Raw genomic sequence first — 24,115 nt, forward strand, 5'->3', positions numbered from 1 at the left:
GAGGAATCGTTTCGAACCCGCATCACCCGCATTGGAAAAATATGTATGGGAAATATGGACCTGTTGCGACGCGGCTTCTCGTGGTCGACCGCAACCAAGAAGGAAAGAAGAAGCAGCGCCATCGCCCCTACCCCTCCGGCGCACACACACACACACACACACACACACACGCCACCCCGTGCACAATAAGGCCCCTAAGTGCCGCATGGTTTGCCGGCGCTATCTCCCAAATGGGATAATGGGCCACACAAGCTTGATTATGGACTGAACGGCCTGGTTAAACACAAGCCCATAATTTACACACGGTCACGACGGAGACGAAGGAAGGGCAGAAGGAGCCGGGCACACCGGCTGGGACCCATTCGGGCAGCGTGCAGTGTGGTACCGCGTTGTGGACGCGTTTTGAGCTCCAGAGTTGCTGAGCAGGACTTGAACCGAACGTGTGACCCCACCAATGGATTGCTCTCCGAATGAGGAATTCAGTGGTGAGGTCACACGTTCGGTTCGAGGCCTGCTTAGCGACTCCGGAGCTCAAAACGCGCCTGGAGTTTCAGCCGCCTGCGCCGATCTCCCAGCCCGTTGCGCGGGTGGCCGGCGGCGCCACCCACCTCAGCCGCATGGCCAAGCATGGCCGAGCTTGGCCAAGCATACGCTCGCGGGCGGCCCGTCTGAACCGCAACAGGCACTTGATGAAGCCGAGGACGCAAAAAGCAGAGCGGGCAGTGCGGCGGCGTGGCAGCCTGCACACACGGCGGGGCGAGTCATCTCCGGCTCACGGTGATGAGGGTCTGGTGGGGCGGTCAGGCAGGCAGGCAGGCGGCGGGGCCAGAAGAATCATTTGCCATGCATTGCTAGCTCGCCCCGCCCGGCTCACCACCACCTTAAACCCACAAGAGCGGTCAGCCGGGCAGCCCTGCTTTTTCCAGGTTTTGTTTTGCAGGCGGGACGGCAGAAAAACGTGGCAGCTCCGTGTAGTCGCACTACTTGGCGGTGTGGGTTTCACGACGGCCTGCAGTGGGCCTTTTAACGGCTGTCGCCCTCAGGGATAGACGGAGAGGGGGATATGTACGGGACGGCCGCCGGGCCGGGCGCGAGAGGAGGAAGGAGAATTTCAATCTGGAGCGGCAAATTAATGCTTTCATCTGCGAGCGCGCGTCCTAATCCAGCGGTGCTATTAAGGAAGTTTATCGGAGCACAAGAGGGGAGGGGAGGGGGCGGCGCTCGGAGGACGGCGGGGAGGGAGGGGAGGGGACCCTCTCCCTGCATGCCCCACGTGCCAAACCTACGCGCCGCCGCCCAGCTTCTCCTGCCTCGCCTTGCTGTGGTTGAGCGTCCGAAAGTCTGGCACGGCCTTCGGGCCGCCTTGCCGCCTTGCCGCCTTGCCGCCTTCTGGGCGAGCGTCCCCGTTGGTCGTCCTGCCGTCCGGGCCGGGCGGCACGAAGACGCCGCGCTTTGAGGCACTCCCAACGCGGCGTTAATTCACCAACTATTTCCTCGTGCGACGTCCTAAACAAAGTGACTATAGACAGGCAGGCGGCGGACCGCGCGCGATAGTTGCAACCCCAGGTACTTATCGCGGGGCTTGAATAATCACCAGGCTGGTATGAGGAAAATGGGTTAGCTGCGTGTTGTGCTACAGATTTTCCCCTGTTTTTTTGCAAACGTCTGCGCCGGCCAAGACCGCCAGGACGGACGCGACTGCCTGCTCGGTCTGCCCGGCGGCGTGGCGCCCCGCCCTCTCCGCCTGGGCTGGCTGGCCTGGCTGGCAGAGACAAGGAGACGAGGCCCGCGCACCGTAGTCAGCCTAGTCGGAACCAGTCGGGCAAAAAATTGGTATCAGCGGGAAAGTTGAGTGTATATATAGGCTGGGCGGGCACTCCGGGGCACTTCGATGTGGGTCCCTTGGCAGTGTGCCGCCGTGCCCACCCCGCCCCGCCCCACCCCGCCCCGCCCCAACCCGCCCCACCCCACCCCGCCCCGCCCCACCTCGCTTCGCCTCGCCGGACACGGACACAAATATACAGCCGAATGCACCGGCCAGACTGAGATCTGATCATTCCCGTGTCACTCTGTCCGCTTCAAGCACCGCTAACAGGAAAAAGCGATGCACCGGAGTCATGAAGCAGGCTTGCTGAAGTTTGCAAACCTTTTCGACACTGGCGCGTCGCGGGATTTTCGCCTTTTTCTTTTCGGCGACACTTCCGCCAGTGAGGGTCTTTCCTCTATCTCGGCGTGTGGGGCCCACTGTGGGCCGCGGCAGGTATTTCCCTCGGACCTTCCGTGCAGCGCCACTGCACTATCTTTTGGAAAGGGCGCTGACGCTGAGCCGCGAGTGCCCTTCCTATCGCAATAAGCCCTTCGAAAAGTGGCGCGAATCCTCTTTGCGCTGCCTGGCGTGGCGTGGCGTGGCGTGGCGTGGCGTGGCATGGCGTGCCTCGGCCCCGCGGGGCCATCCCACCGGAGGCCAGGCCGGGGTCGGAGGTCCGTCAGGGGCCCCGCCCAGGACTATGCTGATTTACCGCTCGGATTTGTTACTAGCGTCGTCTAGGTGTGCGTCGCCCTATCTCTGTCACTCCACCGTCCGCCCGTCTGTCTGTCTGTCTGTCCGACTGCCGGCCCGCCTGTCCGTTCGCCCGCCGCGACACTGTAGGCGGCCAAAGGTCAATCCTTGCAGTGCCACTGCACGCGTCCACACACAACGCGCGCGCTACTGAGCGCGCTCCACCCGTAAGACGTTCCTCGCCTCAACACCGTGAGACCTCTCTCTGCGGTCGCGGGTTCAAAACCCGCCGCCGCCGGCGCGTTTTATATTTGCGTGCCGCGCATCATCAGCGCGGTCGACGACTCTTAATAAGTGCTGTCGGCGCCAACACACACACACACACACACCACACACACACACAAACACACACACACACGCGCCATTACCACTTCGCGTGTCGCTAATGCCGAACGAGCGCGCCGAATCCGTGCGAAAAACGTCCTAACGACTCGCGCGCCAATCTCTTTGTAGCCGCCGGTATGAAAAATTGGACAGCACCGCCGCTGTTCTTTCGGCGAGTTTGCAGTGTGTTTGTTGCCGGTCTCCCCCCTCCCCTCCTCACCCCTCCACGGCCTGGCCTGCAGGACGCCCTGAGCCCCACAGGAGATCAGCCGCCGTCCCCGGAGCCCCCAATGTTGCAGCCTGCGGTGGCACTGTGGGCCTCCCTCTCCCCTGGGCAGGACAAGGAATAGATCCAAAGGGCTGGATAGAGAGAGAGAGAGAGAGAGAGAGAGAGAGAGAGAGAGAGAGAGAGAGAGAGAGAGAGAGAGAGAGGCCTTTAGAGAGGCTGTCGGATGCGTCCGGAGAAATCGGGGCCTTGTCTACGCGGCCTTGGAGTCGAGGAAGAATGGTGCATCCTTTTCTGCCAATATTGACGACACGCGTGATGAGTGATGAGTTTCGAAAGCTCTCAGTAAATTGGACCGCCGGTTCTGTGTAAAAGTAGATAGCAGATATTTTTTTTGGCAAGTGAAGCAATGCAAAGTCAAGTCAAAGTAAAGACTTTATTGAGACTGGCTTCATTTTCCGAGTGCATATCTCCGCGAAACTGGATCTTCAACAACCCACGCCGCGGAGACTAAGTGAAGCCCGCCCGAGTTACAAATTCGTCGCAAACGCACAAGCCGCCACGCTAGTTTAGCGGGACAGCGCGCGGGAGCGTAGAGGCACAGTTAGCCTGCCAGGCCGCCTGCCTGCCTGCCTGCCTGCCCCGCCAGGACGGTCACATTTCTCATACGAGCCATCCCGACACGGACTGACCCGGGCCGGCCAGTGTGTTACCGGGTGCACACCTCTCTCTCTCTCTCTCTCTCTCTCTCTCTCTCTCTCTCTCTCTCTCTCCGCATATTTATAGCCAGCTCAAAAGCGCGACAGTTATGGAGTCGGTGGGCGAATCCCAGGTCGTGATTAACCTCCGAATTTCGCTGTCCGTTTCAATGATGCCCTCCCCAGGGCGCTGCCGTGCCATGGCGCTGCAGGGCGCAGCGGCCAGCCAGCGACCCGAACGGCAACCCGATGGAAGGTTTTTCTACAGCAAACGGGGCTATTAGATGAGCATAAAGAAGTGGGCTCCGAAATGGCGGAGCCGACACACTCGCCCACGCACGCTACGCACGCTCCCAGAGCCGAACATGATCCCGCGGGCTTATTTACTTGATGTTGTTTACCTCTTGTTGTTGTTGGAGTTGGTCCCTCTGAAAAACGCGTATAGACGCTCCAGTCTCTGACCGGCTGGCTGCGGCCGTCTACGCCTCTGCTGGCTTTTTTCTGGCCTTTCAAATCCCACCGAACAAGCCCAGTACTCTTGAACTCGATAGGCCGGGATGGGCCGGGACTTGTCTGTGTGTGTGTGTGTGTGTGTGTGTGTGTGTGTGTGTGTGTGTGTGTGTGTGTGTGTGTGTGTGTTAGTCGCGGACCCACCGCCCCATCCGACCAAGATTTACGCGCTCCCCACCGCCATATTGATGTACTTGGGCGACACACATTTCTGGCGAATCCCAGAAACGGCCAATGAATGACCGTCCGAGAGACTTATGAATACGATAAATAACGCCGTCTCGCTCTACGCGGCGGCGACGACCGCGTCGTCATGTCTCTGTCCATCGCCGCGGCTGGAACGTCTCCATGCCGCCTCATTAGCTCTCTCTCTCTCTCTCTCTCTCTCTCTCTCTCTCTCTCTCTCTCTCTCTCTCTCTCTCTCTCTCTGATGAGACTTTGCGTGGGAGGCCTCAAGTGAGTAGAATGAGGCACGGAGGAGGAACAAGTGCAGAGTGGAAGAACATAAGATTAAGGATGAGGAAGGGGGGTAAAGAATGAAAGAAAAGGGAAAAAAAGGAAAAATAGAAAATAGAAAAGGAGGGATAAAGCGCCTGCGAGCGGCGGGATGGGCCAGCCCGCAACACAGCAGTGTCACGCGGTGTTGCCTATCCCACCATTCGCAGGCGCTTGCAATGTAGGCAAGCCGAAGAAGAAGAAGAAGAAGAAGAAGAAGAAGAAGAAGAAGAAGAAGAAGAAGAAGAAGAAGAAGAAGAAGAAGAAGAAGAAGAAGAAGAAAAAGAAGAAAAAGAAGAAGGAGAAGGAAGAGTGCCAGGTCGAGAGGGATGTGGCGTCCGATCGTGCCCCACCAGGACCTAATGACCTAATGGGTGGAGTCATTAAGTGGGAATCGCGGCATGCAAAGTGGAGCGGAGTTAAAAGACGGGGCACTGATGGAATCAAGTGCGGGGCAGCCGGTGCAGCGTCGCACGCAGTCACTCCGTTCCATTTTTAAAGCAGTAAAATGGGCGAAAATTTTGCGCTGCGCTTTCGGTGACCGGAGTGGCGGCTCGCCCGCAGACTGACTCCGAGAGTCAGTCTCTCTCTCGCACCCGATGCGGGACGCCCCCATGTGTGCGAGAGAGACAGAGCGACGAAAACGACTCTCGGAATCAGTCTGCAGAGAGGGCACCTCGGAGGGCCCCGTGCAGATACTAGGGGCCCGCTGCATATGAATGAGTGGGCACCGCGGCCCTGTTGTTGGGACGATACACACGCCTGATAACGCCGTCATACGGCTGTCTCTCTCTCTCACGGGGAGAGGGGGGGGGGAGGAGATTTAGGGATGGGAGTGGGGTGGAGCGTTTATTACAGGCGCGATGCGACTATGTACCCCGGTAGTCAACACTGCTACGAAAACAAAATTAAATCTCGTTTCGTTTTTTGGTTGCAGAATTTTCGAATGAATGGTGAGGCTTTTTCGTACCGCGGTACGTAGGGCAATGGCTTCCATGCCAAAAGCAACCAGAGGTGAAGGAAGTCTCTCCCCCCCCCCTCTCTCTCTCCAGCTAGAGTAATCAAATTAGGGAAGATGACTCAGGAAAACCCAGCGGGCCCTGCATGGCACCTGCAGAGGCAGCGATTGATGGCTGCGCAGCTGTTCATTCACTGGATCGCTGGAGGCATCACTGAAAGCATCGCTGAAAAGCATCGCCGAAAGCACGGCTGAAAAGCATCGCGCAAAGCATCGCTGGGGGCATCACTGGAAACGTTCTGTTAAAAAAATAATAGAAAAGTCGTGAAAAATGCGTTGGAAAATTACGGAGGCTTCGAAGTTCAAAAAATATTTTTTGCGTCCTCGCTGCAAGAAATATTCGAGATGCTGGATTATTTCCCGATGATCGGATGCTTATTATTCCTTACAAACTATCCATGAATTTCCAATGGAAATATTTTTTTTTCTAGCCGTGTAATTAGCCTTATTCGCTTCTTACTCTCATTTCTCTCGAGGCCGGCGGCGCGATCGTCGGGGAATAAAATAGGGAGCGGCTCGGCTCCGGAATTAAAGGGTGGATTAATTAGGGCAAACAGGCTGCACTTACTTCGCAGATTTGTGGATTTGTGGATTGCGCGTCTCAATTCATTATCCCGGCCTCCGCGCTCGGTGGGGAGAAACATTCCCGGCTCGATGCAAATCGAATTAAAATTCCCTGCAGGCCAGGCGGAGTTGTCCGGGATGGATTCCTCTCGCTCGCTCTCGAAAAGTGGGCCAGAAGATCGGCGCAGGCGGCCAAAACTCTAGACGCGTTTTGAGCTCCAGAGTCGCTAAGCAGGGCTCAAACCGGACGTGTGACCCCACCAATGGATTCCTCGTGCGAAAAGCAATCCATTGGTGGGGTCACAAGTTCGATTCGAGTCCCATTTAGCGGCTCTGGAGCTCAAAACGCGTCTAGTGTTTTGGCCGCCTGCGCCGATCCTCTAGCCCACTGTGCGCTGCCGTCTCAGGTAAACTCTTTTACCGGATTTGGCTCGGAGATGCTGCCGAAAGGACCGAAAGGGGTGTGCTGTACAACACGGAGGGCGAGTCCGAGGTGAGCAACAAAGACGCCCTGATCCATATTCATTCTCATTAGGGAATTCGACAAAGTAGGATGAGGAAGGCCGCGGCATGGAGATGAGCCTTCCTATTGTTTTCTCTGTCCCCCTCTTGATCCCAAGCGATTTTCTCTCTTTTTTTTTTATTTCCGAGCCCTTTCCGAGGGCCGATGCAAAAGGGCTGGCCGGTCAATGCGGAGTGGTTTGATCAGCGAGCGGGAGTCGCAGCGGCAGCCGAAGATCGGTTTGTGGCTCTGTCTCTCTCGCTTCCTTAGGGAGAGCCCCGTGAGTGCGACGGAGACAGAGCCACGGAACGACTCTTGGCTGGTGCCATGATAAAATTTGCACTGTCTGCGTGGTAGCTGTGTAGCCGTGTAGTAGCCGGCAGAAGAGTCGAGTTTTGAGCACCCGGACTCGGGTTCGAATCCCCGTTTGAGAACACATATTTCAACGGATTCACCACACCATGGTGTATGTATACGACGTTTTCAAGGCTTGTGAAAACTTTCAACACTCTGTTAAAAAAAAGAAAAAAAAAACTATTTTGCCTGAAATAGTTTATGTGGATTTATGAGTGTTGCTACTGAACCCTTTCCCATCCCAGGCTGTAATTGGCTGTTGGTGGCTGGAGTGTACTCCCACATACCCACACAACCCCTTTCTTTTCGTAACAAAAGTTTTTTTTTTTTTTTAGCAGAGTGCAGCCGGGCTGGAAAAGGTCACTGCGCCACGCCCTCCCAGCCCATGCACACGCAACTTTGTACGAACACACTCCTTGAACCGCGCCGGCCAACTTTGCTGATTACCCTCCGAATATAACAAAACTCTAAGCTGGCCCATTTTTAGCAAAAGCTGCGGCGGCGTCCAAGTTTTAAGGACCGCGGCTGGCTGCTGCACCAGCCAGACAGGCAGACAGGCTGGCAGGCAACACAGACCTTGACTTGAGGTGTGGGTCGCGTTCCAATCGGCGTGCCAAGCCAACAGCGTCCACCAGCAGACCCATTCCAAACAGTGCTCTGTCTCTCTCGCACCCGAGAGACATGAAAAAACCATAGAGAAAGCGTTTGAACTGCAAATCGCATCCAGCTACCTGGCGTTGAGTTCATTTTTCTGGCTTCAACTTAACTTCAGCGCGTCGCATTCCGACAGTGGGTGCTCCGAGAAGTCGACTCCGCTGGTTCGATCCTCTGCGCCGCGCCGACCGGCCACAGGAGCTCCCTGTGGTCGGCGACGTCACTGGACAACAATTGTGACTACTTGAGAGGAAGTAGCGGTACCGCAAGCCACTACCCCTCCGCCGCAATTGCGGCCGGCGCCCTCCGAGGTCAGGACACGAACGATAGTGTTTTCGTGCGACCCAAACCGGGCGACGCTGGAGCAATCATGGTCCGGCCGAACGGACGAGACGGACTCTGCCTCGCTGGACTCGCAGTGGAGGCGCCGTGATGAGGGGCCGTCTGCAAGCCACCAGGGAAAATCGAAAGGGCACACTGATTCCGAGAGTCGTCGCTCTGTCTCTCTCGCACCGGTACGGGGCGCCCCGTGAGTGCGAGAGAGACGACTCTCGGAATCAGCCTGCCGGGCAGGAAGAAGGTTAAATAGAGGGGCGTCCCTCCACCCCAAACCCGCGCATCTCCCATCTCCCGCGGGGCGCGGTGCGGCCGCTGCCCGGTCCCCGATGGCCCGATGGCCCGATGGCGACCCTGCGGCTTGCAGGCTTTTAGCATTGCCGCAATCGGGGAGCCAAATGAGGGGGCGGGCTGTCGCGTGTCTCTGCGCATCTGTCTGCCTGTCTGTCTGCTGCCTGTCTGTCTGTCTGTCTGTCTGTCTGTCTGCCTTTCTGTCTGTCTGTCTTCCTGCCTGTCCGTCTGTGTGTCTGCCTGCCTGCCTGTCTGCCCACCCGCCCGTCTTTTTCGCGGCGCTCGTCAACCAATTCCTATCTGGCTCGCATCCCATCGCTTCGCAATAAAACCCGGCTGCTCCTGCAGCAGCTGCAGAAGCAGATGCGACCGCCGCGGCGGAACGCGAGGGCAGCAGACTGATTCCGAGCGTCGTCGCTCCGTCTCTCTCGCACTCACGGGGCGTCCCGCATCGGTGCGAGAGAGACAGAGCGACGACTCTCGGAATCCGTCGAGGCGGGGGTGCGCTCCGAGGCGCCGCCGCGTTTCTCGGCACGAATTGTTATGAGGCGACCGAGCTATCAATCATAGTGCAGCGACCTGCTCGGGCAGAATGATGAGAGCTGGCGGGGCGGGCGGGGCGGGGCGGGGCGGGGCGGGGCGGGGCGGGGCGGGGCGGGGCGTGGCATTGGCACAGACCGACGGCCTAGCCGGGGTGTGAATGGCGAGTGATGACCGCTCCGAATGTGTCCGACATGGAGATAGGCCCTATCGGCCCCAACGGCCTGCCTACACTGCAAGGGAAAAGGACGCCGCGACCTAGCCAAGTCCGTTGCGAAGGCACTTCCCGGCGCACTACGCTTGCACTCGCACCCGCACGGGACGCGCCACGAGTGCGAGAGAGACAGAGCGACGACTCTCGGCATCGGTCTACAGTCCTCGACTTTTCCGCCAGTCACAGCGTCGACGCTCGGCGGCGGTAACGGTGCCCGCTGTGAGAAGAGCAGCGCGGAGCGGCGGACTCTGTCTCTCTCGCACTCACGGGGCGTGCCGGACAAGCGCGAGAGAGACGGAGCGACGAAAACGGCTCTCGGAATCGGTCTGCAGTGGAGTGGCGGCGTAGCGGATAGCGCTCCGCGGATTCAGCGTGACACGCGAGGCACGGCCCGGTGCGTGCGTGGGCGAGGAGGGAGAGAGGGAGAGAGAGAGAGAGAGAGAGAGAGAGAGAGAGAGAGAGAGAGAGATGAGCACCTCGCCGATGGCCTCCACAGGTTGGCCCGCGCCGCTCCGCTGCTCTGATTGGTGTCGTGATATCCTTGCAAGGGTCCGAACAGAAAACTAATCTCGCGGCGCGGCGACTCTCCCTGTGTGGCGCTCCCTCCACTGGGCGTGGCGTGGCGGGGCGTGGCGGGGCGGGGCGGGGCGGGGCGCCCAGGGCAGCCCAGTGCGGCGATTGATGAAAAAAGTTGACGTTCACGCCCTCTGAAAAAAGGAAGTGGCATAGCCTCACCACCGCCGCCCCCTGGTGGGACTCTGCTCGGCTTCAGCCCTGAAACCTCGAACCTCGAGCCTCGAACCTCGAACCTCGAACCTCCCGCCTCGCGCCTCGTCAGCAGCCCCGCCGCCGCGGCCTGCGAGGTTTCGACGGTTCCACGGGGTTTCCGTGCCGCAGAGTCTTTAGCGAGTAATTGGCTTCTTACAAAATGTTTGTTGATTAAGGAGGGCAGAGCCGCGCTGGCGTGGAGGCCGTGCCGGCGAGTTTGGTGAGGGGGGGGGGGATACTCGCGCAAAGTTGGCTGGGACGCAGCGAGCGCGCGATGGAGGTGTTGACGGAGGCCGCTGATTGGTAGTTGGTTGTTGGCTTGTTTAGGGCAAGGTGAATCGACAGGCCTCGGTAAGTATCCCAGCCCGCGCAGCCGCCGGGCCTCGTTGTGCAAAAGCAAAATCTCCAAATATTACTATCAGACTCTTTTAAAAAAAAAAAAAAAAGATTGAGTACTTTATTGTGAAACATGTTTTTAAAAAAATGTTTGAGGAAAGTGAGTGAAACGTGCTGTTGAAATGAGACGTGACAGTGTAAAAATTCGTCAGAGTGAACGGCAAAAAAAAACGTCCTGCCAGACGAATAAGAGTGTGGTCGCTACCCGTCGCTGTAATGACTGCACTGTCTGGCTGACGCGGTTGCGGCCGGACGGGCCCTATGCTTCCCACCCTCCCCTTCAGCCCTCTTCGGATCCAATAACTAGGCTGTTGGCCGAGCTATGTGGTGGCGCGATGCGAGCCATCGCCCCCTCTTTACAACCCCAGACCCCCATTTTTTCCCCACTCAATTTTTTTTGTCCTTATTCATTTTCATTCGAAATGCCCGCCGTGCGGGAGAGCTGGCTGACCTGCTGATGCACACACGGCCCCGTGATTCCAGAAAAAACAACAAAAACAAAATCAGCATCCCCCGGGATCTTGTTGTTGTTGTTTTTGTAGGGGAGGACGAGTGGCTGGCAGCCACGAAAAAGAGCGAGGCGCGTTCCGAACGCGCCTAATGAGGCCGTCACCTGCGTGCGATCAAAGGCAGTGCGGACGCACGGGCAAACAGACAGACAGACCCACAGACAGACACACAGACAGACAGACAGACAGACAGACAAACAGACAGACGGGCAAACAGACAGACAGACAGGCAGACAGGCAGACAGACGGGCAAACAGACAAATAGACAGACGGACGGACAGACGAACGGACGGACGGACCGCGACGCGAGAGCACGGAGCCGTGCTGCGCTATACGCCATAGGACGAGCCCGGCCAAGCAAGCCGCAAATTACTGGTCAGGGCTGAGCTGCGGCATGGCGCCCCGTGATAGCGCGGGGGGAGGGGGGAGGGGGGAGGGAAGCCCACGAATGCACAAGTGCAGCGGCGGGGATTCCGATTCACCACGGGGATTATCCGATGCATCTCTCAGTCAAGATTACACCGAAAAAAGACTCGTGGAGACAAAAGAGGATAGTAACACGCTGCAGCTCTGCGTGTGACACCAACCAGTGTGCTATTTTGTGCGATTTTGTGATATTTTCAATCCCCAAAAAGAGAGGTTACAGGTTACTCTCTTTGTGAAAACCGTGTTATTAAGACTAAAACCCTTCTAAATCCTTTTTTTTTTTTTTTTTGCAGTGCTGTCACGGATCATTTGCGAGGCGGACATCGCGGCGCTCCGCCGAGACGCGGCAGGACGGCCTCCACAAAGGGTCCAAATGTATGCAGATTTCTGCACGCGCCGGGGCAGGGCGAGGCAGGGCAAGGCAGGGCAAGGCAGGGCAAGGCAGGGCAAGGCAGGGCAAGGCAGGGCAGGGCAAGGCAGGGCAAGGCAGGGCAAGGCAGGGCAAGGCAGGGCAAGGCAGGGCAAGGCAGGGCAAGGCAGGGCGAGGCAGGGCAAGGCAGGGCAGGCAGGGCAAGGGCAGGCAGGCAGCAGGGCAGAGGCAAGGCAGGGCAAGGCAGGGCAAGGCAGGGCAAGGCAGGGCGAGGCAGGGCAAGGCAGGGCAAGGCAGGGCAAGGCAGGGCAGGCAGGCAGGGCAAGGCAGGGCAAGGCAGGGCAGCGCGCGGCTCGCTGCGCAGATTGCCGCTCCACGCGAAGACGTGCCAACATTATCACCGGCACGCCCCCGCGGCCTGCGGCAGGCAGGCGGCCAGGCAGGCAGGCCAAAGGTTTCCCCGGTCACTCCGCGGGATGCGTTTTCATAAACGCTGATTCGTGCCGAGCCGAGCCGCGCCGAGCGGAGCCGAGTCGGGTCACACTCCTGCCTCCCCCGCGCTCAGTGCGCCTGGACTTTCCCACGCGGCTAGAGCACTGCAAAAGAGCCGGCGGATTGAGCGATACACCTCGAGAAGAACAGCGCACAGTGGGCCGGAGGGCCGGCGTTCGCTGCTGAAACTCTCGACGCGTTTTGAGCTCCAGAGTCGCTAAACAGGCCTCGAATCGAACGTGTGACCCCACCAATAGATTCTTCGTTCGGAGAGCAATCCATCGGTGGGGGCACACATTCGGTTCGAGTACCCCTTAGCGACTCTAGAGCTCAAAACGCGTTCGGGATTACGACCACCTCCACCGGTCTTCGGGCCCACTGTGCCGCTGGCTTCGAGTACAGTCCACTAGAAACCCCCTCAGCCGCTGTTCTTGGCAGTGTACTACTCGGCCGACGCGGGGAGCGGCTCTTCTCCAGGCTCTCCATAGTCACTCCAGGAAGGAGGCCGACGAGCGCCAAAGGCAAGCCGAGCCAGGCCGAGCCAGAGGCCACCCGCCTCGCCGCTTATTGGCTGTCCAGTAGAGCACGCCTGGACGAGCCAAGCCCGACAGCCCGGCCCACCACGACCCGGCCCACCGCGGGCCTGGTGGGCCACTTAGATACCTGGAGTGGCCCGTCGTTCTGCCCCGAGTGGGCCAGTGAACGTGCAGTACACCCAAAAACAACGTCGTGTCTCGAACCGAGAAAAGTTCCTTGCAATCTGTGTCCCTGTAGGTGTATTTTCTCGGTTGAAGGAACGTCTTTCTGGCGCCTTCTGCAGGTGCTTGTAGGTCCAGGACGGACGGTGGGGCTCCCCGGAGGTGGCCCACAGGTGTGCTGCCGAGGTGGTCAGCCCAGGCGGTCCGTCGGAACGACTAGGCGAGTATCGCCATCACCACCGGTTCGTAGTGTGGTGCTCTTTCTCCTTCGCCGCGGCGGATCGCCAATTTATGTGTCTGAATTCATAACGAGGTTTCCGGGCCGTCTTCGTGTTTGGCGCTTAGTCACGCACGGCCCCACGGACAAAAAAAAAAAAGTTGGCGTCTTGCTTCCAGTGTGCTTCCGGCTGGAGCGGCTACTTTCGTCGGCCCGTGACAACAGAGTGTGCTTTACGGTGTGCCGAGCCCCTCGAAAACAAGATGAGATTCACTCTTTTGGACCTTCGGAGGTACAAAAGCGGGGATTATCACGGACGAGGCGGAGTTGAATTTACTGCGCGATTCTGCTAAATAATAACACCCTGCGCTCCCCTTGCCTGGCCGCGGTAGATACTCCTCGCAGGGCGGCGCGCGGGGTATCGCCGCGGAAGGGCGTATGCCCCGCGTACGCGCGTTCAACAGGTGGCGGCGGACATACTCCGCGCCGCCGTCGGTGGGGCCGCGAAGGGATCAGTCATGGGTTTCAAACACACTGATATTTGACTTACGTAGATTTTGAGGTTCCAGAGTCGCTAAAAAGGACTCGAACTGAACGTGTCACCCACCAATAGACTCCTCGTTCGGAGAGCAATCCAGTGGTGGGGTCACACGTTCGGTTCGAGTGCCCTTAAGCGACTCTGGAGCTCGAAACGCGTCCGAGATTTCAGCCGCCTCCGCCGGTCTTCTGGCCCACTGCGCGCTCCCAGGGCTTTTGCTGCCTTTGATCCGTTCCGCGTTTCCGTTTTGATGGACGCCAGTAATTGGTCTGGCGTTCCATTTCCCGTATAAAGGTTGCAGGCTAATCCCCCCCTCTCCCCCAGCCGCCCCCTCCCCTTTCCCCCTCCCCCCCCCCTCTGTGCGGTGTTCTTGTGCGGCTTTGCGGTCTCGCCTTCCGTTAGGTGAGCAACATGTGTGTAACTGCCTGATGCCTCGCTGCGGCGCGCCGCGGCGGCTAGACCACTGCCGGAGCATGTTCCTCAGCCTGGGGATGCCCTTTTTTTGCACTCCTGTTTGTGTTTAATTAATATTCTCTCTCTGCTCTTTTTTGTCGTACCCACAAGCAGCAGGGGAAAGACACTGTGAAAGAGACTGTGAGGCGCTGCTACTGGTGTTACATGAAGGACTACAAGGAGAAAATATCAATGCAAATCCTAAGTGCCCTTTAAAAAAAAAAAAAATTACCGTAATTTGACCTAATGTTACTCAATCTGAGCCACGTTTCATTGAATTGGGATGAAACAAATAAGGTTGAAATAAACCGCTAAAGAGAGTTACGTGCAGGAACCAGTCACAAAACAAGTTAATGAACGGGAGAAAAGCAGAAAGAACAGACCACCAAACGAGTAAGAAAAACAGAAAAATCCGAAAGCGAGAGGATGAGTCGATTCGTCTTCGCCAGAGACAGCCCGCCAGCTTCATCGATAGCACATTCACTTTGCTCTATTTCTTATTTTCATTCCCGGAAAACGGGTCAGGCGCGCCATTTGCATACGCGGCTCCCAGCAGTCCGGCCGGAAGAAAGTGAAGCAGCGAAAGGGACGAGAGGGTGGCTGGGAACCGAGTGACGACATAATGACACAGTTAATTTGTTTTCGTCAGTGAATGTAATATTGTGCCTGAAGTTCCTCGGTTCACCATAGTCACCGGTAGTATAGACACTCCATAGTCACAGCTCACTTCTTCAGATCCCCAAAGTCACCAGTAGTATAGACACTTCATAGTCACAGCTCAGTTCTTCAGCTTCGCTAAGTCGCCAGAAGTATAGACACTCCAACTCCATAGTCACAGCTCAGTGCTTCAGATCCCCAAAGCCAGCAGTAGTATAGACACTTCATAGTCACAACTCAGTTCTTCAGATCTGCATAGTCAACACGAGTCAACTGCAGTAAAGACAGACACCCCAAAATCGCGGCTCAGTTCGTCAAATCTCCCCAGTCGCCAGTAGTAAAGGTCCCTCCAGAACCTCAGTTCCCCGAAGCCAGCCGCAACTAAGAAGCACCTCTCCAACTGGCGCCCGCCTTTCTAACAGGGTCAATCATTTCTATCGGGCGGCGGGCGGGCCGGCCAAACGAAGCGTTGGACAGGTAGAGGAACTGGGACGCGACCCGCCGCAGAGATTGACAGATACAAACAGGTGGCGGTGGGGGGAACCTCTGAATGGGGCAGGGCAACATACGACGGTGGCACACGGAAATGGGGATCAAGGCCAGCGCCTACCCGATGGCTACTCGGTTTTGAATTTCGGCGCGGTGCGCGTAAGTGCTCCGCCCGGCGGGTCAAGTTGCGAGGCTTTGGAGAGAGGATCGCCCTGGCCGTGGCAAGCCGGCCACGCCGGGACCCTCGGGCAAGCGAACGAGTTTGGAATATCGCGGGGAGCGATCGGTCGTGGCGCGGCGTGGCGTGGCGTGGCGAGGCGTGGCGTGGTGAGGCGTGGCGTGGCTTTACTAGGGCGGCGGCGGTCCGCTACAGTCCGGCCGGACTCCGGCTGCCCCAACAACATCCAGCCAGACCGCCATCAACAACATCGCGGCAGCTGCAGGCCCTTCCACTGCACCTGCCGCGCGTGCCGCATGTTTGCTGGCCGCCCAAAAGGAGGAGAGATCCCTTACAGTGGGCCAGAAGACCGGCGCCGGCGGCCGAAACTGCAGACGCGTTTTGAGCTCCAGAGTCGCTAAACAGGACTCGAACCCACTTGTGACCCCATCAATGAACTCCTCGTTCGAAGAGGAATCCATTGGTGGGGTCACACGTTCGGTACGAGTGCCGTTTAGCGACTCTGGAGCTCAAAACGCGTCCTGGATTTTGACCAACTCACCGGTCTTCTTGCCCACTGTGCGGTGCGCTGGCTCGCCGCTCGGAATTGGGTTAGCCGTGTCGTATGAAAAGCACGCGGAAATGGGAGTCGAGTTTAACACGCGCTCGGCGCAACCGGCGGTAACCAGAAACCGGGAGAGGGTATCCGAGTAGCCGTGTGGACACGTAAGTCTGCGAAATCGATACCAAGGGAGTTGTGGTTCAAATCCTCACCTTGTGCTTTTGGTTTCTGCTTGCTCTAATTTTTTTCCGGAAGACTTATTTTTCTTCGAAGGAATTTCAATAATCCCAACCATCTCCAAAGCGAAAGAAACATTTCTAATTTTGGCACTGGAAGTCACAGAGCTGCTCCCTCAAACTAGGGTGCCCAGGACACTCCTGGACGTCGTACAGTGCACCGCACCCCCTCGTTGCCTCTTTACGACCCCACCGCCTTCCATCAGCGCCGCGGTCGGCGGGGAATGTGCTAATCGGAGGGCGGTGGTCGCGCGGCCTTCAAAGAGCGCGCCAAGAAAGCAGAACCGAACGACGTCCTTCAGCCACTTGGTGGGACTCCCTCCGCGGCGCCGGACTCCGACACCGCGGCGCCGCCCAACCGGATGCCGTGCCGATGGTGCAGACACGGAGGAAGTCCGACCGATCACAGGGCGCCGTACTGGGGCCCCTAGTTCAGCGGCTCTCAACCTTTCTCGGCTCGCGACCCCAAATTTGAAGCCAAAAATTTCCGCGACCCCCAGGAAAAATTTCGCGACCCCACGGGACCCCTCCTTTAACATGCCACGGCGTCTGATCCGAGGCGGGCATTTTGCTCCCTCAACGGGCAGTTGGTCTTTGGACCTTCCTTTAGCATGCCTTTGTTACGGAGTGCAATTATCAGTCTTAGTTTGGGAGCAGTATTGTCTCAAAGTTGGCCAAAACGCTCAGAAATGTCTGTGAAAAATCGTGTTTTGGGCTGATTTTAAGCAGCCACAGCGTCTGATCTGAGGCGGGCATTTTGCTCCCTCAACGGGCAGTTGGTCTTTGGACCTTCCTTTAGCATGCCTCTGTTACGGAGTGCAATTATCAGTCTTAGTTTGGGAGCAGTATTGTCTCAAAGTTGACCAAAATAGTCACAACGGTTTTTCAAAGACACTTGCGACCGTTTTGATCGACTTTGAGACAATACTGCTCCCAAACTAAGACTGACAATCGCACTCCGTAACAAAGGCATGCTAAAGGAAGGTCCAAAGACCGATTGCCCGTTGAGGGAGCAAAATGCCCGCCTCGGATCAGACGCAGTGGCTGCTTAAAATCGGCCTAAAACACGACCCCAGCATCGCCGCGACCCCTTAAAAAAATTTCGCGACCCCGCTTGGGGTCGCGACCCTAAGGTTGAGAACCACTGCCCTAGTTTCACACAGCGCACAGAGGGCCAGGCGGCCGAAACTCCAGACGCGTTTTGAGCTCTAGAGACGCTAAATGACACTCAAACCGAACGTGTGACCCGACCAATCGACTGCTCTCCGAACGAGGAATCCATTGGTGGGGTCACACGTTCGGTTCGAGTCATGTTCAGCGACTCTGGAGCTCAAAACGCTGTGCCGACCACCCATTTCCCCGGCATAGCGGGATGGTGGTAATTGCGGCAGCCTACTTTTTTCTTTCTTTTTTCTTCCAGCAGCTCGTCTCGGCGATGTCTCGGGCGCATTCCTGAGGCTCTCTATGGTCTGCGAGGAGGTCGCCCGCCAGGAGGTCGCGGTGGCACGCATCCCTTTGCACCTGCCGACGCGGGGACTAATGACCCAAGGACTCCTCCCCCCTCCCCCTTCCCCTTCCCGCGCCGCTGGAAGCAAGGCTGGAAGCCCCCTGGGCGTGATGCAGGCAGCGGACGGAGAAAGTGGCGGTGCAATGCCAAGCTCACGTGGGGCTACTGCAGGAGTGCATCGGGTTGCCGCGGAGCCACAGTCAGGCTTAGCTTGGCGACACACTGTGGGACAAAACTCCAGACGCGTTTTGAGCTCCAGACTTGCTTAGCAGGCCTCGAACCGAACGTGTGACCCCACCAATGGATTCCTCGTTCGGAGAGCAATCCATTGGTGGGGTCACACGTTCGGTTCGAGTCCCATTTAGCGGCTGTGGAGCTCCAAACGCGTCCGGGATTTTGACCGCCTCCGCCGGTCTTCTGGCCCACTGTGCGACAGATAGCGGCCGCCAGACGAATAATGGGGAGCCAGTTAGCCACGCCAAGATTTTTAGAGCAGACATTCCCACTAGCCTCGTCCGCGTTTTGATGAAGTGGTTTCTTCGGCGGCGAAAAGAAACCGGAAAATTGGTCCCCGCGGGGCGGATCGACCCTCTGGCGGCCGGGAAATGCACTTGGCCGATTACCAGTGCGGGGCCGTCGCCAAGCCACGCAGGGCTTCCGGTGAAAGCAAATATAGAAGGGCGCGGCAAATGATCCCGGGGCGCTTACGCGTGGCCACTCTGTCTCTCTCTGTCTCTCTCGCACCCGCAGCCCGCGGCCCGCGACGCCCCGCGAGTGCGAGAGAGACGGAGCGGCCGGTCCGCGACGTGTGCTGCCCCATCATGGCGCCAACGGGGCCCACAGTGGCCCCGCGAGGGGTCGTGACTGGCCAACAAATGGTTATCTATCCCGGCCGCTACTCACCGCTTTGGCGAATAATAGAAACACGACCCGACCTATCTCGCCTCGCCTCTCGCCACGGCGTCCTATGGCCTTCCCCGGAGGAGGGGCCGTTGGGTTTCCTTTTGCAGGGAGAGCGCGATTTAAACAGATGTGCCCCCGATGAAGCCGCGAGCGAATTAACGGTCCAGTGTACAACTTAAATCGCAAAAAAAAAACAGCAACATAAAAACGCTGCAAAAAAAAAAATTGACCTGCGATATTTGCTTTCCTTTTTTGCCATTATTTTTTCGGTGGTGAAGGAGTATGAAAGCCCATGGAGGCACTTCTCGCAGGGTGCCGCTATTTCGTTTTTTTTTTTTTGTTCGAGTGTCACGTGACCTGCCCCGTTACCGCCGGCATTGCGTTCCTTCCTAAATGTCACTGCTTTCACGTCCGGTGCCCCCTCCCCTCCCCTCTCGGCGGCGAGCAGGGCGAGCAGGCAGGCCGCCGCACTGGACTCGCGGGGCACTTTTGCCGCTTTCCGCGCCGCGATGACAGAATCTGCAGGCGTCGCTCCCTCTCTCTCGCACTCACGGGGGCGTTCCGTGCGGGTGCGAGAGAGACGGAGCGAAGGAAGGAGGAAGGCGGCGGAGAGGAAGCGCGGCTTTGGGCGAGTGGGCGCGCGGAGCGAAGGGAGCAGGGCGCCCGGCATGACCGTCTAGTTTAGCCGGCATAACCATCCGTAACCTGCCGCCTTTGCACGGACACACTGCTCTCGGGGCAGAGCGGAGAGGAAAAGAAACTAGCAGAAATGACTTGCTGGACACGGCGGCGCTCTAGGAGGACCCTTGCTCTTGCCCGGCCTGTCCGCTGGGTGCATTAGCACGGCGCGAATTTTGACCGACTGCTTTCTGTGCGGCGATCTTCGTGCCTTTGCTTTTCCATGCCACTTCACGCGTCTATTAACGCTGTATGCAAGCGACCCGGCCCGAAAAAAAAATCCTCCTCTCACCAAAATTTAAATTTATGAATCATTTCGACTTTGAACGCCTACCCACGGCCTGTTGTCAGCATAACCCTTCCCGGAAGGCCGGCTCGTCTGCTTGAAATGCGCGCGCCGCGTGGCACCGCGCGGCAACGCCTCATATTTGCCCGCATTATCCGATCCCGTTCCGCGGGGCTTTCATATCCGGTCCTAACGCCGCCATCGGGGCGAACGCGGCTGGCCGACGCTTTCTCCCAGTGCCGTAACGAGTGCCCCAAGTGCGGCGCATCTTTTGCTCGAGTATCACGCAGCCTTGGCTCTGCCTTGGCTCTGCCTCGGTCGAGCCGGACCCGCCCGGGCCTACAGTGCAGCCCCACTGCGCACGGAATACCGAAAATGACGCCGGCATACTTGGGATTGTGTAAGGACCGGTGGTGGTGGTGCGTGGCGCGAAGCGAGCGGACGGACAGACGGACACACACACATATACCCCCCCCCCCCCACACACACACACTCACGGCCCGACGCACTGGATCGCGAAACAGCACCGGTAATGAATGAAAGACTCGGAAACGCAGCACCACCACACCAGAAGCCCAGAAAGACGGACACGGCGGATCAAGGTGCTTTTCACGCAGAGCCGACTCTCCGGACTCGGGGAGGTCCGCCTCCCGGACGCGCGGCACACTGTGAGGTGCGTGCGCTTGCAAAGAATACGTCATAAAATAATGACTAAAATTTTGGCAAAGTGGAATGATTTTTTTCTTGCATTTCCGGCTAACAATCCATGTGAAAATTGTGGTGATGTCAATTCTTATAGTGTTGTCAGGAAAATCCGGGAAAATCTTCACCAGACAACACTTTTCCAGCAAACTTCTTCTTCTTCTTCTTCTTCTTCTTCTTTTTTTTTTGGCCTCTGTTGTGCATGGTTTGGATTTTGGATCATAGTGATTCCATTCCTCTGGTGGTAACACAGGGGCATTGGCATCAGATACCGTTGCCTCTGCCACAGATTGAGTGTGTTACTGTGCAGTGCGTGCGCGTGTGCGTGTGTGTGTGTGCGTGCGTGCGTGTGTGTGTGTGTGTGTGTGCGTGCTGGGGCCGAGGCGGCGCGAATCGCTACATGTGAGCTCATCACGGCCGCCACGCACGGTGGCTGCCGAACAGACAGCAGTTCCACCACGCCCTGCTCTGCCCTGCTCCAGTATGTGCCCGGCCAGTGCACCGCGGTGCGCCCACGCCGTAACCGTGCCGGCCGCGCGCGTGCTTCTGCGCAGCCAGAACGAGCTAGACGCGTTTTGAGCTCCAGAGTCGCTGAAAAGGGCTCGAACTGAACGTGTGACCCCACCGATGGATTGCTCTCCGAACGAGGAATCCATTGGTGGGGTCTCACGTTCGGTTCGAGTCCTGCTTAGCGACTCTGGAGCTCAAAACGCGTCCGGGGTTTTGACCGCCTGCACCGGTCTTCTGGCCCACTGTGCGCCCCGTGCGCCGCCGCGACCGCAAGGCTCGGTACGGACACGACGCGGTTGCCCGCCAGTGCAGTGGCCAGCGCGGTTCGCGGTCGTGACTAAAATCCGTTTAGGGTTTCGTTAAAGTGCCATTATCTCGAGAGCGGTGCGTTTTACAGCCGCGGAGAGCACTCGGTGAAAAACGCACGAAATTCATTTCAGAGTTATTTAATGCATGACGCTCGTGGCTCGCACCGTACACGCCTCGTTCGGCGAGGCGCTTTTTCGGTGTTTACGGTGTGCTGGCTCGTTCTGTTGCGCGGACCAGGAAGGCCACGGTGCGCCGCGCCTTGCCGCGGATCGGGGGCAAATTCAATGAGACGCTTTGAGAATAAATAATAATGCGATCCGCGTGCGGCTCCAGCCTTCCAGACGGGTGCTTTCGTCGCTCCGTCTCTCTCGCACTCACGGGGCGTCCCGTACGAGTGCGAGAGAGACAGAGCGCCGCCCGGAATCGCTCCACAGTCCGCAGTGCCAGTGGCACAGTGAACGGGCAGACCGGCAAAAAAGCGGCGCAGGCTGCGCAGGCGGTGAGTCGGGACAGAGCATTCCTGGGATGGCTAGCGCTGCCTTCGCCAAGCCTTCGACGGACCGGTACCCTGCCGCCGCCTGGCCGTAGCCGCACCGGTAAGATGATGCGATTCCCACTTCAAAATTCCTGGTTCAAATACTGAGAATGTTTTCGTTTTCGATGATTGATTTTCGTTTTTGAGTTAGATCTTTTGTGTTTTTCTTTGCTGTGGTTATTTTTGAATCTTTCTTTCTCTTAGTTTTCATTTTTATTTTTTTGCAGCGGTTCTGCCAGGTTGTCGGCCCTGGATGGATGGAGGCAGCGACTGCTGGAGCCGCAACACACTCCGCAGGCTTGGCACTTGGGCACGACTCGAGTCCCATTGTGGCTGTTTGAAGCACGGTGCTGGGCCGGGCCGTACCGCGCCGGGCCGCGCCGTGCAACGCGATGTCCGTCCACTTTGCCATCATCATCCTTTATGCCAGGCCTAATGCCTCTGCGGCGCGGTGGCACCAGGGTGGAGCTAAAGGAAAGGGGGAGGGGAGGGGGGCGAAGCGAAAGGACGCCCCACTGCAAACCAAGCGCGTCCGATCGGCACCCGGCTCTGCGCGCTCCCGTTGGGCCCCTCTCTCTCTCTCTCTGTCGCACAGCCCGGCGTGGCGTGGCAAGAGCGACGAGGACGGAGCGACGCCCGGCGACGTGATGACAGAAAAATGAGTTTGGATCTCGGGACGAGCCGAGCGCCGGCGGGGCGGATCACGCCCGAGCCGAGTCCAGCGGACCGTGGCGCTGGAGAGCGTGGACCTCACGAGGCGCCACTGATTACGCCTCTGTCTCTGTCACACTCGTAGGGGGCTCCGTCGGGTGACGTGTGACCCCACCAATGGATTCGTCGTTCGGAGAGGAATCCATTGGTGGGGTCACACGTTCGGTTCGAGTCCCACTTAGCGACTCTGGAGCTCAAAATGCGTCTAGCGTTATGGCCGCCTCCATCACGGTCTTCCGACCCACTGTGCTTCCTTGAAAGGCTGTGGCTCACCAGGATGGGGATGTGGTTGGTGAGGTAGCAGAGCGCCAGCACGGCCAGGGCGGTGGGCAGGCGGAGGTCCTCGTCGTCGTCCACCTCCTCGGGCACGGCGCACGGCAGCTGCAGCGGCGGGCCCAGCGGGCGCAGCGGCTGGCGGCTCAGGCAGGGCGCCCGGCTGTTGGTGGACGTCGGCGACGTGGTGGTGGACATGTACGAGTTGTCCGACGTCCAGTTGTTGGCGCGCAGGCCGAAGTCCCTGTTGAGGGTCGAGTCGCTGTAGTCGCCGCCGCACAGCTCCCGGTACCTGCAGCAGGGCGTCGTGGGTCAGCTCGCTGGTGGAGTGCTACTGTTGGGCCAGAAGACGGCACAGGCGGCCGAAACTCCCGACGCGTTTTGAGCTCCAGAGTCGCTAAACGGAACTCGAACCGGGCGTGTGACCCCTCGTTCCCTGATTCCTCGTTCGGAGAGCAATCCATTAGTGAGGTCACACGTTCGGTTCGAGTGCTGTTTGGCGACTCTGGAGCTCAAAACAACGCGTCTAGAGTTTTGATCGTCCGGCCCACGGTGCTCGGTGACGGCTTACCTGTGCTCCATGGAGTTGTCCAGCGCGCGCAGGGCGCTGAGCGGGCTGCCGAGGCCACTACCCAGCGGCCCGGGCCGGCCCAGCGTGGACTCGGCGCTGTAGGGCCCCACGTTGTTGAGGTTGAGGGGGCCGAGGGCCTTCTCCAGGGTGTCCGACGGGTAGCCGGGCGGCAGGCCGTTGAGGAACGTGATGGAGGGCGGGTCGTCCTTGCCGAGGGTGCTGGGGTTGGAGCGGCTCGGCACGGCGTAGTTCCAGAACGTCTTGCTGCCCTGCGGCCCGTTGCCCAGCGTGCCCATGGCGGAGGCGGACACCGAGGAGAAGTCGGACAGCGCGGAGGACAGGTCGGACGACGACGTGAACAGGGCCTGGTTCTTGTGCTGGCGGCGGCGGTGGCGGCCGGGCAGCGGCAGCCCCTGCAGGCACATGCGGCGCGCCACGGTGGAGTTGTCGAAGGCGTGCTTGTCGTGCTGCGGCGCCTTGAGGCAGCAGCAGACGCCGGCCACCAGCACGGCGGCCAGCATGAAGGCGGAGTGCAGGGCCAGCGACAGCACGGCGTAGCGCGGGTCCAGCTCGTGCGGCAGGAACGCGCAGGTCACGTCGGCGGCGACGTCCTCCTCGCGCGCCAGCACCGCCGTGATGCCCACGCACGCCGACAGCAGCGTCAGCGAGATGAGGTGGTAGATGACGTGGGTGCGCGTGACCGCCGTCACCCGGCGGAGCCGCAGCAGTCTGGTGACGGCCAGCGTCACGAGCGTGCCCGCCTGCAGCGTCTGCCCCGAGGCCAGCAGCCAGGTCGCCGCCGAGCACCACTGCAAGGGCCCCAGCAGCGACATGGCCAGCATGGAGTAGAGCAGCGCGGCGGCCTGCTGCACCAGG

At 58.7% G+C, this 24,115-nt stretch overlaps 1 protein-coding gene across 1 annotated transcript; it reads right to left on the reverse strand.

The window, feature by feature from the left end:
- Positions 1 to 15,047: 15,047 nt before the first annotated feature.
- Positions 15,048 to 24,081, reverse strand: LOC117644735. The gene is made up of 3 exons (XM_034384348.1): positions 23,240 to 24,081; positions 22,791 to 22,960; positions 15,048 to 15,061 (listed from the first exon to the last, which is right to left on the reverse strand). Exons 1-3 carry the CDS (start codon positions 24,079 to 24,081, stop codon positions 15,048 to 15,050), a joined length of 1,026 nt encoding a protein of 341 aa, XP_034240239.1.
- Positions 24,082 to 24,115: the final 34 nt, after the last annotated feature.

Source organism: Thrips palmi, unplaced genomic scaffold (assembly GCF_012932325.1).
Source record: "Thrips palmi isolate BJ-2018 unplaced genomic scaffold, TpBJ-2018v1 HiC_scaffold_18, whole genome shotgun sequence".
Classification (NCBI taxonomy): domain Eukaryota; kingdom Metazoa; phylum Arthropoda; class Insecta; order Thysanoptera; family Thripidae; genus Thrips; species Thrips palmi.

Coding starts and splice junctions, on each gene's coding strand:
- LOC117644735 (XM_034384348.1), bottom strand. CDS start 24,081: ATGCTGGCCATGTCGCTGCTGGGGCCCTTGCAGTGGTGCTCGGCGGCG. Junction 22,961..23,239: donor GACAACTCCATGGAGCACAG/GTAAGCCGTCAC, acceptor GCCCTGCTGCAG/GTACCGGGAGCTGTGCGGCG.